Raw genomic sequence first — 18,342 nt, 5'->3', positions numbered from 1 at the left:
ATAAATATGCTTAAATATGGCCATTGGTGCATTCATGAAAGAAACAGATGAAGTTATAGTTTTAATTAAAAGGACAAGTATCGTAACTTTTTCTCGATTATAGAAATTGCGCATGCAGACAACATGATGGCACACGTCACCACTCGCGGAAATGAATGCATACTTTCTGATCGAAAAGTTTTGCCTGAGCGATTGTTGGGTCTCATCGCCCTTCAAGAGCGTAAAGTTATTAGAATGACTCTGAAAAGTTTGACAGACACTCGATTCTGCTGAAAACCACGATCAGTTAATGCTAACATTACCAGGGTTACACTCATTGGACAAATAAAAAATTATTATAATATTGTATCGGATTGTTGCACCAAAATCAATTCATTCCATTGCTAGAATCTGCATGCATGGATGATTGACACTGATCTGAATGTAATCAGCTGCTATGAGGGATTAGACTCTTCGTAAATGTAAAAAGTCACGAGACAAAAATTACTATGTTGCGACACTGTCACCCCCCCCCCCCCCGGTCTCTGGCGAACCATAGAGATTGAATTCCCCACTACCAGGGCACGAAGTGAGATCAATATCCCCTGTTGCCACGCACTCCCACTGTGGAAAACATTGATAGGTGCATGACATTCAAGTCTGAATCACATGATTCAGAGTCAGTCATCATCTGCATCTGTTACAGGTCTTGACGGAGAAATTTTCATTATTTATTCCAAATCTCAGTCGGTCATAAGGACCGACATGTTGCTAAAAACTTTCGGCCCCATGAGAAATCTGTCGGTCTCGGACCGTCGGACCGACGTTAATTTCGCACACTGCCGAGTGTACTGGCCAAGCGGGCCAGCAACTTTAGAAAATCACTGGGCCCTAAAGAAAATCAACTGGTCCGATCCTTGCAAGCTAAATACAAACATAGAGCATATTTTTTACCCGCTCAGCGAGTTAGGTGCGGAATTGTGTCTCTCGCCGTGTTCCTGTTCTAAACTCTGTGTATTGTCAATGGAAGCTAAATAAGCTAAACACGATAAAACTCAGCTAAACACAGCTAAATTACGATATTTAGCCCGATCTAGAAAGCGTTCTCAACTTTCTAATTTAGCTGGAGTTTAGCTCGGCACTGAAGAGTCCAAAATGTTTTCCAGCGATATATCCGATAATTACGATATCAAGCCCGATCTTAATATCGTTCTTAACTTTTTAATTTAGCTGGAGTTTAGCTCGGCTCTGAGGAGTCCATTTTTTTCCTGTGGTAGATCCGATAATTACGATATTTAGCCCGATCTAGAAAGTGTTCTGAACTTTCTAATTTAGCTGGAGTTTAGCTCGGCCCTGAATTAGAGCAAAAAGTTATTTCAGCAAAGTATCCGAATAATTACACCGCTAATTCTCTTTTCCAACTTGTTCTGTGATGTGAAATATTGGTAACGAGTGTTTCAAACTGAAGATGGATTGGTTCGAAGACGACATATTGTAGAACTAAAGAAAATTATAAAAAATACTAGGAGGACAAACAAAAATTCTTGACTTAAATTTAAAAATGGGACCAATTTCTGAAGATAGCCCCAGAACACAATTAAGGTAATTCTCTGTTCCGATTTGTTCTTAGATGTGATATATTGGTAACGTGCGTTTCAAAGAATGATAAAGTACGAAGACGACATGTTGTAGAACCCAGAAAATTATATAAAATACTAGGAGGGCAACCAAATTAACTTTTACGCTGCTCGATAGTTGATGTGTTATGCGGTAAAAATAGCGGTTGTTGGTTTGCTTCCGATTTGAACTCTCTATGAATTGTCCCCTGTACCACGCTCGCTGACATATTCGCTGATCAGTTCCCACCTCTTTGGCAGGCAGCGTCTACAATACCAAGAACTTGTTGAACCGAGATAAAAATACCCAGTAAGTTAAAGTTTACCCAGCGATGTACTGCTTTGTCACATCAACAAGTACTGAATTCATGCATTTCTCCTAGGTTGGCGTCAGATTGTTTTGCGAGGAAATCAACTTAGTAGATTACAATTTCAATGGAAAACAAAAGGTTATGTCATTCCATTGTGCGCTTACAGACTAGAACAAACTTGATCCCAGGGAACTCCAGGTTTAGTGTGGTCGAGCATATTTGTGTCGCCGTGCCAAGTGATCTAATAATTTGACAATCGTCAGATTAAAATGTGTTAATTGCCCTTATCAACAAACTTTTTTGTTTCTGTGAGCCAAGATTGTGGGAAAGAAGGTTATTACACCTGTCAGTCAAAATGGAGGAATAAATCGAAGACCCTCATTTTTACCACAGTGACTTTTAACAAACTAATGGAAATGCATTTTCCTATCTTCGGATGTATCGCTGGAAAAAAATTTGGACTCCTAAACTCCAGCAAATTAGAAAGTTTAGATCACTATTTAGATCGAGCTAAATACCGTAGGCCTAATTATCGGATATATCGCGGGGAAAAGTTTTTGACTCAACAGAGCCGAGCTAAACTACAGCTAAATTAGAAAGTTTGGAACGCTATTTAGATCGGGCAAAATATCGTAATTATCAGATATATAGCTGAAAAAATTTTTGACTCCTTAGAGCCTATCTAAGAGAGCGTTCTAAACTTTCTAATTTTAATAGCTGGAGTTTAGCTCGGCTCTGAGGAGCTGAGTCCAAACATTTTTCCTGTGATATATCGGATAATTGCGATATTTAGAACAATTAAATAGCGTTCTAAACTTTCTAATTTAGCTGGAGTTTAGCTCGGCTCTGTTGAGTCAAAAATTTTTCCAGCGATATATCCGATAATTACGGTATTTAGCACGATCTAAATATCGTTCTAAACTTTCTAATTTAGCTGGAGTTTAGCTCAGCTCTGAGAAGTACAATTTTTTTCCAGCGATATATCTGATAAATATGATATTTAGCCCAATCTAAATAGCGTTCTAATTAGACAATTCTAATTTAGCTTTCTAAACTTCTAGCTAAACTTTCTAAAAACGATAAAACACATTCCCGCACCTTACTGGAGTCCAGAACTCCGATCAGGGACGGGTATAAGTTTTGGCATCACAAACACCGGATCACACACAAATAGAGTCATTAAAACAGTTGACTCTTTCAAAAGCAATTCTGGCTTCTCCTCTTTGAGGGAAGAAAACTGTAATAAAATTCAAGGAAGGGAATACATAAAATCTAGGGCAACTGATTAACCCTTTCAGGGCTAAAAGCCCTATGTATAGGGGTTGCTGTGGTAAGTTACCAGAAAGTCAGGCCTGGAAAGGTTAAGAGAAAAATACTGAACTGTCAAAACCCACGTGAAAAGACGCATCACAAAAATGTATAAGCTTAATCCTTTACAGGTGACTAAGGCAAATGGCAATCAAGAGGTCAAGTTACAATCACGGCGCGATTTTGCACAATGTTTAAATATCGCACATATACTTTCTAGTATCGAAGTTTGACGTCAAAAATATTTCTGTCATACATAACAATCTATACACCGTTCTGAATATCGGTGCTGAACCATACAAGAACACAGGCGCTCCTTAGCTGGGTATAGTCTGCTAAATAGATCGATTTTCGGCTCGATTTATCAATCCCGTAATCGTTATGCCCGCGGGCATATCGATTACGGGATTGAAAGATCGAGCTGAAAATTGATCTACTTAGCAGACTACAGCTAGGGAGCGCCTGTGTACAAGAACGACTCGTCGCCTATATTTTACTCCAGGCTGGTACCTATCGGCGATTTTGGGACTCTAATAAACGATACTAGACAATTCTAGAATTCATTGCCTCGATACGTGAAATCACAGATATTTACTTGATATTTATTGACTGTGACTATAACATCGATAGGGTCTATTATAGGCTACGGTGACTTGCCTTGGGTCTCTTGCACGTGTGTGGTGGCGGGAAACGTAAAGGCCAAAACCAGCCCGTAAAAGACAGAAATCCTGTCCGAAAACACCAGAGCTATGGACCCACAGCTAGTGACTCCAATATCGATACTAGTCAACTCTAGACTTTTAAATCGCGGGCAAATATCCAATGTAGGCCCTATATCGGAGATTTTACCACCTAACAGATCTTGACAAGCCCGACTTCCTCAATCCAACCCTAAACTTCGATACTTGACGATTCTATCCTACTTGTCAAATCGCGGGTAGGCTAAATATTCGATAAAATATCGGGGGTTTCACTTGTACCTTGCATGATTTGGCCCCGCAGTCTGGCCAAGCCCAATTTTCGTGGTCCGACTCTACTAGCCTTGTCTAAAACTGAGGGTAAATATCCTATGTTGGAGATTTCACCACCTCACATAAGCTTACCTGAACAAACAATTACATCCGATATCATATAAAAGTGCAATGTCGCGACGAGGTGTGTCTGTCTGTTGAGCTTTTTGCGATTTTCACGTTTTGCAAATCTCTTCAAAGAATAAATTTCGTTTCTTTGAATAATTTTGTCAGGTATTTAGCTTAGCAAAACATTTGAGTTAACTCCTTTCCATATAGTGAAAGCATGGATGTAAAAATAGATTTTTTACATCCATGGTGAAAGTTACTGGCCCGCGTCTTCAGGAACAGCATGCAGCAGGACATCTTTCAAGAGTTACTGGCCCGGCATAAAAATAGCTGGTCTCGGGTCATCGGGTTAGCCTGAATTTCGCACGCTGGACACGAGCCAAAGCCGGTAGGGCTATGTGACCTGCCTGCTTCATGTCATGACAAGCCGTTGTAGTCTGCATCTTTCTGGTATAGTTGAATTTATTTTGTAAAGTACAAATCAAATACGGATGAGTAAGTGAATTTTGGGACGAGGTGTTTTTTTAAGGAACACAACACTCGCTACCCTGGATGCACCAGTCTCGATCCACACAGTAAACCGTAGAGGTAAATGCTGTGATGCTTGAATACATCAAGTGATGATAATTAGATATTTGGCTTTAAAAATCGCCTGTTCGACAGTAGAAGCGTCAAATTTCGTGTATTGCGAGTTTTTATTCTTTTTCTGACGCTCAAATCGTGAGCGATTTGATCGAACATACCCTACTTCAAAATGTAATAATCCAAACAAACATTCTCGTATACGCTTCGCGCGTGAAATGCAAAGTCGTGAGTTCACTTGAACAGCTGATGTGTCGATAGAATTCGGCTGTCTTCAAGTTCAACGGTAATCAAGCTCGGTCCCTCTATCACCGCAATTCAAGTCAAATGTCGCTCCAGGGTCTATGATTCAGGTAAGTGTGTATACGTGTATATATCGACGTAGCCGGGCCCTGTGTACAGGTCTGTGTGTTCGCGGCGAACGGCCGTATAACGCCAGAAAACACACACATCTATACGGAGGGTAGAACACACACGCAGGGCTAGTATCAGAGTTTGTTTACTTGGGGCTGTGGGACTAATCCCTTGCTGCTGGCTGTGTTTTAGGAGTGGGTGCTACGCTGCACAATCGCCCGGGCGGTAAATCGTGTGGGGCAATTTCAAAAGTTTTGTGTAACTTCCAGAAAGTATTCAGAAATCAATGAGCGATATGCTTGAAAATACCCAACTTCAAACTGTAATTATAGTCACTTATTTGTTAAGGCCTCTTTCCGCTGATGGACGCTACAATCGTCGCACATTCTTATATATACGCGCCGCCTTGTTGATTTGAACGTGACGTTACAGTGCTAGTGGCATAATTTTCGATTTCTGGACGATACGGCCCGAACACAGTCGTAACAGGGTATGCCTAATCCCGGGGGCACTTGCTCTTTGAGGGGTGTGCGGCCCATTTTAGACCTAAAATCTCGTTATTTTAGGACCCCATTTTAGACCTTATGACCTTTGACCCAGGTCAAGAGGCCTGGTGTCAAAATTTGCAAAAAACGAAATCGGGTAAAAAGCAAGCATTTGCAGTTACCGGCAAGCATACTGCATTTATGGCTGTGGTCAATGTTTTTGCTGGCCAAGACATGATTTCCGAAAAAAAGTTTTTGGAAATACTAAAAAATTTTGTTGAAAGAAACTATCTTTCACCCTCTCCAAAGTTTTGTCCAGCTTATGAAATTTTCAGTTATCTGCAGTTACAGTCTGACTGATGATTTTTAAAATTCCAAACAACAAGAAGCCTCGCCGTTCATCCATAAGGCGATACTAGTTTTCCCATGGTCGACCTGTTATGATAGTGATAGTAGAGCTACTTGTTTCGATATTTTCTAGTGGGCAAAATTTCTTCCATATATGTAGTTCTAACCAATAGGGCTGTTCACAGTTTATGTCACTGTTTTCTCATTAATATGCAAAAATAAATATTTGTCCGCATTTCATTTCATTTCTAATGATATCAACATGTTGCTGTCAAAATTGTCATTTGACAGTTGCTTGCTCTACACGTAGGCGAGAGTGTCCGGCTGATCAATATTCAACAATTAAGTTTCGTGGTGGGGGGGGGGGGGGGGGGAAGCAAAACTTAAATAATTATGGCTTTTAAATGAGAGCTCAGTATCATTGACACTATTTATTATTATTCTTGTTATTTTCATTATTATTGTTGTTGTTTTGTAGATTCACTCCCTGAGGGTTTGAGAAACAAAATGGACAAAGCAATGATCAGTATTGCTGCTACTTTTCTGGATAGTACAGGTGTGTGGAATTTTTATCTTTATCTCATATTTTGATACATATACCTTACTCTCATAGTCTTATGCCCTTTGCTTGTATGACTCGGGATAGTTTTGGTGACCGCCTAGAAGCCAAAGTTACATGCTAGTACACCACATTGTAAGGAATTGCTGATTTTCTAAGTCTCTACACACTTTTTCAAAGTGACTTTCACATGGGTGTTATATGCAAACCTATTTTGGCGACCAGAAAGAAAGTAAAGCAACTATTGCATACAATAATAACTAAAATTTACTGAGTGTCCTAACACATATTGACTTCACCAGTATGTATTATTGCATTGTCCATTTTCTAATTGTAGATTATGATGAGGATTTACCATACAGCTCAAGTCTAATGAGTGAAGACTACTGTACCGGTAATAATCTAAGCTGTGGCACAGTGTATGATGACCTGTCCCATGCATGGGAAAGTTTTGAATCCAAATCAGATGAGATCACTGGAGGTTCAAGCATTCTAGATGTTGATGATGAATATTTTGTGAATCTTGAAGGTACTGTAGAAGACATTACTACACCTGCAAAATTAGACAAACCTGAGATGACATCAACACCTAATAAATCCAAAAGACGATTCAGTCAGCCTGTGCGCAGCCCCATTGATGTTTTGCAGCTGTCATGCTGTGGTGATGAATGTATGAAATCACTTTCAATGAACACAATTCTTGATGCTGAGACTGAATTTAAGTCGATTGGTAATGAAGATCGCCAGAAGAAGTACATTTTGATGAAAATTAAAGAATTTTCTATCATTAGGTCATTACACAATAAGACAACAGTCACTTCAAATTTTGTTTTGGGGGGTACACAGATTTGTGCAAATGCTTGGTGCAATGTCCTTAATATTTCCCCAAAGAGATTCAAGACAGTGATTGAATTATATAGAGAAAATGTGACAGAGATCCAACATGGTAACTGTGGTCGCCGTGGCATGACAGAAAAGACAAGTGTATGTCTAGCATGGATGAAGTATCTGTTTGAAAGAATTGGTGACTACATGCCGCATAAGACTGAAGTGCATCTACCTCCAATATGGACCAAAGAGACTTTATATAAGAGAATGGAAACAGAACTTACAGCACGAGGACTTGGTAAAGACATGGTGATATCCTTTAGTCATTTTAAGAGAATTTGGAGCCATCATCTACCAGAATTTAAGATTGCTAAGGTAAAGATCATGCATTTCCTAAGTTTCTTATCACAATTAATCTTCGCCTGAATATAAGCTATGTGCACGCAGGACAATAATGTGAAAATGGCTGCAGCTATTTCTTTGAAAAACAGTGTTCAATCCCAACATTTTATTTCAGCATCAAAAATATTGCATATGGTTGAAAAATGCAAAAAATAGTGAAATTTTTCATTAAGGTAGAACGCACCTCGGGGACAGACATTCGGACTCTCAAACTTTTACAGTTGTCTTCTGATATACCACATGTGTGGGTTCATTTTAAAGCTCTTGGTGAAAGAAAACTTTTCACTGGCTTAGTTTTTTGAAATTCGAAAATTTTTATTTTTCGCCATAGAGTTAACACAGGGATGGCGGCCATTTTGAATTTCTAATATCAGTAAATCTTGGGTTTAACCGTTATTTGTTTCTCTAGTACCAAAATTTGCACGGTGACCCCCTATTTTTATTCTTAATTTTGAAAGAGAATGATTGAAAGATTCCTTGAGGAAAGTTAGAGCAAAAGTTTAAGTCTTTTACTTTCGAGGTGCATATTACCTTAAATCCCGCGGTGGGGAATAAAGGCCATCAAGCTCATTGGCAATTCATAAACGATAAGAGTGACCAGTGGCAACAGCTCTAGTTGGTGCTCTGTGAAAATCACCCTAAATTATCTTCAACTTTGCCAAAACAGCTTGAAATGAGCATATATTTTTTCATAAACAAAGTGTCCACATAGCTATATGCATCATCATGCCCATTTTTTCGAAATAAAGATATTTTAGAGAAAAACTGGCCATGGGCTATTTTTCAGCGTACGTAAGAAATTGTTTACTGCCATTATTCTAGTCTGTTACTAATCGCTTTCATAAACACTCAATTTATTGGCATGTTGATTTAGGCAGGGTTGACTATAAGCTGGATCCCAGGCCCCACTGAGGTGGGCTTTAAAGCTCTGGTTAGATAACTTTTTGGTGTTTTGTGTTGATGTCAAATAGGGTAATCTAATTCTGTAAGTCCCTTTGGATGACTTGAATGAGATGTGTTAAAATTTTGACAACATGTGCAATTTTTTATTCATTGTATAGCCTTCATGGAGAAAATATCTATTGTTTATATCAGTAGGTATTACCAAATTTTTATAGGAAGTACACTGGTACTCTTTAATGAGAGGAAGACCCTGCACAGTACACATACTTATTTACATCAAAGTTCTGAAAAATTATTTTATTTTGGTTTAATTCATAGGCTGATAGAGACTTTGCTATCTGCACAACATGTGTCAACCTGAAAGAAGAATTAATTAAAGCAAAGAGACCTGAAGAACGGGAAAGAGTGAAGAAAGCCATAGAAGTACATGATAATGCTGTATGGTAAGTTTAGTACACTGTATCTACCTGACCAGGTGGAAGTAATGTTTTCTTGACATAATCAACTAAAATTTGTTATTCCCTGCAGACTTTGAACCATAACTCTAAGATCCATGAACTGATCTTGTTCAAACTTGGTAGAAAGATAAAGTAGTATGGTGTACACATGCACATTAACTTGTTTAATTATACAATCCAAAATAGCTGATCATAACAACATACCCAATCCCAACCCCTGCCAAAAATTCCACCAAACCATGCATGTACATGCCACCATGACACTAGAGGCACCGAGTGCATTGTTATGTGTGATGTCATCAAAACTTCCTTCAGCGGTCATTAGAGATAGGTCATTTATTGAACACTGCTCAGATTACTTTATTTTGCAAGTCTAAGACCTAATGCAAGTTGGATCAATGTCATTCCACAGCTACCTATAGCTAGACACCAAAGATTATAACAAAATATACAAGCGCCGTTAGCGGGGACTGTGTCATCAACAACGACTTGTTTCATGTACTTACAGATGTTACTCTAAAAAAATTATGGTGCATTTGCAATGCAGTTAATCTGACCTAACCTGGGTTAGAATCCCAGTAAAATGCTTACTTATAATTGTTTCTGATTCTCATAGCAAAACTGTAACTGATAGAATGTCTACATGTAATTCCATTTTGCAGCACAGAGAGGGCAGTTTACCATGCTGCAAGAGAGCGGGCTCGTTTAGAACCAGATGAACTGACAACAATTATCATTGATGGAATGGATCAGAGTAAGACCAACATTCCCCGGTTTGCTGTCAAGGACAAGGATTCAAACACATTACTGCAGTTAATGACTCATATCACAGGTATGCCCCAATTGTACTTTCATGCAAGTTTTTTCATGTACATGCTTGGTCTTGAACTCACACCTACTGCACCAAATTGCATATAATAAATTATGACCACATTGATCGTGTCAAGTAACACTAACAAGAAGATCGTAGCAACACAATCAGAAGTTTGTAAAGCTAACAGTGTGTAAATCTCCAAAAAAAAGAATGTGAAGCCCAAACAGAAGAAAATTTAGACAAGTTTTCATGGAGTGTGAATATCCATGTAATGCTGTATCAACCAAATATGGGTGACCCTTTTAGTTTTTTGTTTCTCATGTCCAAAGGAATGGTCAGGCAGGGCGGTCGGGTGAAATAAAAGAAAGAAGTTTTAAAAAAAAATCTGTATTTGTTTCAGGCCAGTTTTCTGTCCTGTCTGCCCTATCAGTCTCTACAGTTTCTTAGTTTCTCTTGCTTAGGTTCCTTGTTACAGACTGTTTAGTTCCTTCCTTTTGGTGCAATTCAGATGATTGTGCAGACTGCAACTTTATAAGCAGATGAGCATTTATCATCATGCGAGATTTCAATCTGTAGTTAAACAGTCAAAGTATTTTGGTTAGAGTGATACACACTGTTCCGACACGACAGCAGGGGATGCCATGATGAAGATTTAATTAGCACACAGTCCCTGTATTTTGTTCAAAGTTTCACAATTTTGCTGTTTTAACACTGCTACAAGGATGATCGCCTCAGAGGCAATGAGCGTCACAAACTAAATGTGTTTTTTTATTTTCATGTTAGAGCTGAAATATAGGGTCGGTCAGGAGATGAGAAACACAAAAATAAAAAAATGTCCCCTATGCAATGTAACCCCTTTTTGTTGGTATTAAGCAGTGCTATCATTGAAACTATACGTCAACTGTTTACATTACAGGATCACTACACCACACTAACACTGCTCAAGGAAAATACCGTATGTCCTACTTGATCTACGACAGTTCCCCATGACAGTAACCTCACCATGAATGTGCTGTTGAATGTGCTCCTTCAAAAGAAAGAGTTGTTAGGGAAATGCCTCCACGCCCAGTTCGATAACTGTTATCGGGAAAATAAAAACAAGTTTGTACTCTGTCTGGGATCACTGTTGGTGGAGTATGCAATTTTTGAAGAGGTAGGTGTTTAACTTTCTTTGGAATGTCAAATACCAGTACACAAAAAGTCACAGGCAAAATCATTACTGTAGAGCTCACAGGCAATTATTAAAGACACATGAGCTGCAACTATTGAAACTCTTGTCATGCTTTTATATTTAGATTAAATTATATGAATAGAAATGTTCTTACTGAGATATCCACTTATTGGGAGGTTTCAGTAAGACAAATGATAAACGGGTACTGCATACAAATATGGCAGCCTCCATACAACTGTATGATACCAGTGTAAATGGTGCATGCACACATTTGAGTCTTTTTAAGTACAACATGGTGCAACCCACTCAAAGGACAGGAAAGGGATGTACTCCACTTTGGCACACTCTTCTCTGTTTTTTTCACATAACATGGGAAGATGTTTAAAATGGCAGGAAATTTACTATGAACAAAAATCTGTTCAATAACTTGCCTATGCTGCCACAAGCAAAAGTTGTAGAGGCCTATATTATTCAATTTATAGATAGTAATGAATATCTGAGACATTTGGAAGGTGTCATGAGATTGGACAATTTTGCAGAGTTGCATTATACAGTCAGTAACAAATAAGATAAAGTAAACAGAATTCTGTGTCATCAAGTCAACAGCAGTGGCAGGTATTTGATATACGAACATAAAACATACCATGTTTATGTAAATTTCTTGAGATAAACAATAAGCTATTGAACATTCAGGCACAGCTTCTAAGAAATGAGACTGTGTAGGATTGCAGTAAGATTGCCTACGATTGCCTTTTGATTATTCAAAATATAACCACTTAAAATTCATCTTAATGTTTTCTCCACAGGTGTTCTTCAATTTTCTCCCAGTAGGTCATACACATGAAGATGTAGACCAAATGTTCAGCAAAATTGCCGAGAAACTGTTCCGAAGTGATGTCTACACCATTTCAGGTAATGATTTTAATGCCAATGCCCCACCTTTACCACAAAGACTTTTTGCGTAAAGATTAATTTTACCCTGAAAAAGCGGGGACTAATAACAATTTCAATATATGTGTATGGTGTACCATTTATGAAAGAAAGACAAAAGTGAAAAAAACAAGAATTCATCAACTAGCGTTATGTCATGCTACAATATGCATGCTGTACTGATTTTCGATTTTTGTTCGGAATATTTTACCATAAGTAGAATACTGTGATTCATTGGTGTTGGAAAATGTAAAGTCATAATGCAGATTGATGTAATTGATTTTTTCATGTGGCTGTGTGATTGATGATTGATTTAAATGGACTGAAATGTTTTCAGATTTAATGTCCACGGTGGTTGACAGCTATTCTCCAAACATCAATGCAACATTAGTTGGATCACTGTTCAACATTAAAGAATGGCTTGAACCACACATGTCAGGAACATTTGGAGGCCATTCCAAGCCGCACAGCTTCCGCTTCAAAACTGTTGATGGCAAGGTGCGTATGCACTACAGGAAGTGGAGCAATTTGCCATGGAAGCCAGAAACTGATGACAACTTTGAAGAAAGCAAAGGTCTAATCTGTCTGAAGGTAATGTCAGTAATTTTGAGCACTGTGATCACTTCACTATCTCCACTTTAGTCCATCTTTCTCAGTAATTATACATTGGGAGACTCAGTTGGAATCTCTTAAAACACTCTATATTTAAGCAATAAAGCACACCCAGCGACAGTATACCTCAAGATTTTGACCAGTTCATAACATATATGCACTCGCTATCGCTCGTGCATATATGAATCGAAGTGGTCAAAATTGAGTGGTGTACCGTCTCTGGGTGTGATTTATTGCTATTATATCATAACAGTATATTTAATTCTGGCGTGAAACATCAAAAACAGATTTTTGCTCAAGCTGAGATCTCGCGCGTATGCTAGCCATGGTATATCGCCAATATACCATGGTTCTTTACACGTCTCAACCATCAGATCGCTTTATTTGCACCATCAATATACCGGTATGATAAAATAAATAATACATGATAAATCAGTGACGATTTCATTGAACGTCAAACAAGGGTTGCATCTGATGTATTTACTGATAAATATCTATATTGTATGCGCTCTTTTTCAAGACTGTTCCTAGCTTGGAAGATATACCTGATTGGGTACAGCCTTGTCTGGAGAAGATGGATGTAGATGCCATAAAGAAAGACATCCCAGAACGATACAAACATAGGTTGCCAGACTCTGCTATTCAGGAATGGAGAAAGTTCTTCGAAAATGTGAAAGACTATGAAAAAGTAAGTGGATTTAAGAATATTGCACAGCAGATCTTGTCTTTTGTATCTGGGCTTTGTTATCCATTAAATAGGTTATCATGAAATAGTTATCTCTTGATGTCTCACAATTGCACTGTAAATTGTCATGCAGAGAAGAGCAGTAATGGAGGCTCATTGTCCTTACAAGAAAGTTTTTACACATTTTCAGCCCCTAATTACTCATGTGTATTTCACTTTGTTGGAGTATTTTTAGCTCTGCCATCTGCTGTCAGTGATTTATGTTAAGATTTGCATTTGGTTTGGCAAATGTTTTCATTTTTTGGTCAACAAGTTGTTTTCAATTATCGCCCACTTGTCCCGTTGCTTTGAACTTTGGTATGTAGGTTTGTCATTGTGACAGTGAAGCTATATTGGCTGCTGGTCATTTGTTATTACCGGTAATAATACTGTTTCTACTTGAATGGCACTACTACTGGCCTAAACAATTTATGTCGATTTCATTCGATTAGGTTCCAGAGGAAAGACAAAACTGGCCCTTAAAGGAGTTGGCAGATTTCTGCAAACAAAGAAGCCAAGCTAGAGATACTGTACCCCAAGTGTCAGAGGAAGTTGAAGCTGTCATCAAACGTCACATTCAGGATGATACGCATGTACGTTTAATTTAATATTTTGTACTAATATTAGAAATAAATGGGAGTACGCCAAGTATTCTTAAGAGTCTATGACATGCCCCATTCAACAAGTAAAATCATTCTTTTGGGTATTTAGGTCCCTTGGCTGAGTTTCTGACAGGGAACAATATAAACTTTGTAAGGAATGTCATAGACCCTTTAAATTGGACAAGAGTTGTCAGCATTTGAAGCCTCAATAGTCAATCCCAAGCATTGCATCCACCTAGTACTTATCAAATCCTGGTGCATTATGTTCACATTAAAATCATTAATCCTGCAAGTTATGTTTGTTGCAAAAACTTTGCTGTTATATCACAGTTGTTCATTATGGTTATTCTTACATAATATTACATATTGTGTACTCTTTGGGACTCTGGAAAATGGCAGGAGCTATGATGACTTGCAGGCAACAAGCGTCCTTGCAATTGAAGCATGCTTCTATGTCAAACTTTCTCTCTGGGTGTTGCAAGTTTAACAGGAATAATAATCTCAGCAAATTGGTAGGACTCATTCATATAGATTGATGGGGTATGTTTGAGTGGGAGTGGTGACTCTGAGATCTACAGAATTCCACATATTTCATTGCAGTATATTTTCTGGAGCCAAATTTTGAATTTCACGCATTATATATAGCCTTTGCAGAACTGCAGTTAGATGAAAGAGTAATGGCGTTCTTCACTTGACTTGCTGTTAAACTCAATACTTAATTCTGAGGCAGAATATAGTTGAGATAAATTTCTGTGGTTTATTCTCCAAATACAGAACAAATTTATTTTGTTTCTTTCTCATTGGCTGTAGAACAAACAGTTGCATTACATGTTTCTTTGCCATCAAACCTTAAAGTAGACTCTCCACAGTCGCTGTGCCTTGTTTTGTGCGTGCCCACGACGGGCCTGCATTCGAAGACTACGCTGTGCAGCTGTGAGCACGCGCTGCCAGACACAGCGACTGTCCGTTTTGCAAGGGTATGAATATTCATAAGGTAGTGACTTCAAAAGAAACACCTATCTAACTGGGTGGAGAGAATATGTACTAGTAGCCGGTAGACCTATATACGTGGTATGTTTTTATTTTTCATTTTTAAGTTTATTTGGCCATGGTACTTGTCATTTTTTATTTGATTAACGGACGTGTGGAGTTCTATAAAGTACCCGGATCAGGCAGAAATCCGACCGGTCGCTTGCAAGAACGTCCAGACCCTGGGATTCGCGTCGCGGTCTCTGAAGGGCGCGTGTTCCAACAAGGGAGAACGTGAATCGCAGGGTCTCTGCCAGACTAACCTTAAAGGGACATAAGCTGTAACTTGTGGCAAGTTTTTCAGTATTCTGCTTCTGTATATCAACTACCGTGTCTGACCCTAATCCGTTTGTCATGCTGACATTTCGAGTATTCTTTTTGTCAACACAGCTTGTATGTGTGTAGTGATCATTGTTTATTGTTTACAAATGAATTCTAGTCCGGACTTGAATACAATTTTCAACAATAACAATGTAGATTATACTCATATAGGTTGTGTTGATATGCTAAATACTTGGCATTAAATTACAGTTTAGGGATTCAATGCAGAAAGTGTAGGGAAACCACAAAACAAAAATTCTGAAAAAATAGCCAAAAGATACAGCCTATGGAGCTTTTTAAGTTTAGCTAACTTGCCAAACACGCAGACCAAATAAACAATTACACAAACATTCATGTGGTAGAATGATTGACATCAAATTTATGCATATTAAGTCAATGCCAGCATGCCTTTTGATTGGGCAGGTTGCTAAAGTCAGTGTAAAAGTGTCTTAATTTGTTCTGTGTGTGGAGAATAAACCACATAAATTTAATGTCAATGTTATTCACAGTCAGTCTGACCAAGTTTTTTTATATTGTACTGTATCACTTAAGTTAAAGCTATTTTTCAGGATGTATGTATGTGAAGTGACCTCTTCGAGTTCCATAGCAACACATGTGAACAAAAGCTACAATCCTTTTTAAATACCCCTTTGGCCATTTTAACTGGAAGCATACTAGTTTTTCTCAGATGATGCACTGCCTGGAAACCTGTAATCTCAAAAAATAAATGAAAACAGTATTCACACTTTTTAAATCAATTAATTTGTATTTTCTCAGATAACTATTGGAAAACAAGGAAGGCAGTACAGAAACATTGACAGAGTTGATGATTTCTCATCAATACAAGTTGATGATTTTGTGGCATTGTATTGTCCCGAATACAATGAAATCCCACAGCTAGGCCAAGTGAAGTCCAGGACAGCTACATCATTTAAGGTTCACTGGTATCAAGGATCCTGGATACTGCCTGGAAACCATGGTATACCAAGGCAGGAAGAAGGAGAGTGCCCTGGGAGGATATGCAGGAAATGGAGTCTGCCATAATGTGGGATTCAAACTGACCACCAGGAAGATGTTGAAAAAAACAAACAAAGGAAATACTGAGGGCAAAATATGAAGAACTAATGAAAACAAGGGACTGTGAAACATGTTAATGTTATTTAGGAAAGCAAATAGATAGTGTACATGATAGTGTAATGATAGTGTACATATTGTCACTGACATTCTTTTCACTGGTGTACATCCCTGAATTTTAATTGTGTCATCATATCATGAAAATACCACTCACAGTCTTGGATTATATTGAACCGAACTCAGATCATCAAGCTTTAACCAAAGCACCTGCAGGTATGTTTTGCTCAAAACATTTGTAGGATATTTTCTAGCCAACACCTGCATGACATAGCCTTATGGCATTGATACATTTTAGTACACAGTGTCTCATTACAACAGCTCAACTGTAAAACATATTATTAGCTCACATCTGGTATACCAATGTGAGGTTATCGTATAAGCTGAATCAGTTCATTTGCGTCCGATTTGCATGTCTGTATGTAAGTATGTATGTATGTCTGTCCACATCAAAAACACCAAAACCGCAGCACCTACTGTCTTAGTATTTGGTGTACAGGTGCACCTAGGGATGGAGATGTGAATTTGTTCAAATGAACGTGTCAGTGTCAAAATTATGCAAATGACGAGAAAAAAGAAAAAACACTGCAAATTGCTAAAACTCTGTAACCGTTGGTAGATTGGGTTGAAACTTGGTGTGCAGGTTCCTTCAGGTATTTTTAATTAGGTCTTTAATATTTGGGATGAAATTTGCATGTTTCTATTTTTGGGGTATTTTTTTCAGCTTTTAGTCAAAAAATGTTTTTCTCTGAAAACACTCATCTGATTGCTTTGAAAGTTGGTATACATGTTCCTCAGGATAACCTCAGTCAATTTTATACAAATTTAATTGAAATTTTCATATTTGTAATTTTGGGGCAATTTTCCGAATTTTTGGTCAAAAATTTTTTTATTCAAAAAGTACTAATCTGATAGCTTTGATATTTAGTATACAGGTTCCTCAGATTGATCAAAATCAGTTTTATGAATATTGTGAAGATATCTTGAATTTCGTATTTTTGCTGAATTTTTTGGTTATTTTTCTCATTTTAAGTAAAACTTATTCTTCTCTGAAACCGCTAGCCTGATTGCTCTCAAATTTTGATTGGATGTTTGCAACCCAGGATATGTTGTGAGAGAGTTTTGAAGGCTGTGAACATAATTTTGTCATATTTAATATCAATTTGTAGTAAAATTTGATCCAGAAAACAACGTTGAGGTAAATTTTTTTAATTCCGAACCAATTTTTACAACTTTTGCATGTAAGACACACAAGAACTGATGAGAAATTTGGATCCAGGATAATTCCAGATGTCGTAATCCCCCCCACAGTGGAAGGCATTTCCCTATCTGTAACTGATTTAAGTGTTGTTTATATTCAAATGATAGCACTCATAGCATTAATTAAAGCATCCCCAAGGTTGTAAATACATTTCCCGCCAGCTGGTCTTATATAAGGGGGTGAACATTGATATTCAGGAGGGGGTAAGGGCTAGAAGATTGATGAGGTAGCATTACTTTTTACCAGATCCCTTGTACATTTTTTCCCACTCTTTATTTTTTCCCCAATCTCCCACCTTTTCTGTTTGTCAAGCTTCTCTGGCTAATTTTTTTGTTAGCGACGAAGTTACGTAACTGAGGAAGCTTATAGGGTTGGGAGAGGCAAAGTTAACGTCATTTCCGTCAACAACTTCCGTAAAACTATTTTGTCACACCACGTGATCAGTGTTATCTAACGACTACAGCATACCATTCACGCTGCACACTCATTATCAGCGAAAATAGTATCGTGTTGGATTGACATTATAATTGAACTT

The 18,342-nt window shown here is 37.9% G+C and overlaps 1 protein-coding gene across 1 annotated transcript; it reads left to right on the top strand.

Moving 5' to 3' along the window:
* The first annotated feature begins 10,997 nt into the window (after window positions 1-10,997).
* On the top strand, window positions 10,998-16,474 carry LOC139142176 (uncharacterized). The gene is made up of 6 exons (XM_070712030.1): window positions 10,998-11,179; window positions 12,004-12,109; window positions 12,465-12,718; window positions 13,260-13,427; window positions 13,916-14,056; window positions 16,193-16,474. Exons 1-6 carry the CDS (start codon window positions 11,030-11,032, stop codon window positions 16,457-16,459), a joined length of 1,086 nt encoding a protein of 361 aa, XP_070568131.1. The 5' UTR covers window positions 10,998-11,029; the 3' UTR covers window positions 16,460-16,474.
* The last annotated feature ends 1,868 nt before the right edge of the window (window positions 16,475-18,342 follow it).

This window comes from Ptychodera flava, chromosome 10 (assembly GCF_041260155.1).
Source record: "Ptychodera flava strain L36383 chromosome 10, AS_Pfla_20210202, whole genome shotgun sequence".
Lineage (NCBI taxonomy): Eukaryota > Metazoa > Hemichordata > Enteropneusta > Ptychoderidae > Ptychodera > Ptychodera flava.
This window is presented reverse-complemented; position numbering and strand designations above follow the sequence as displayed.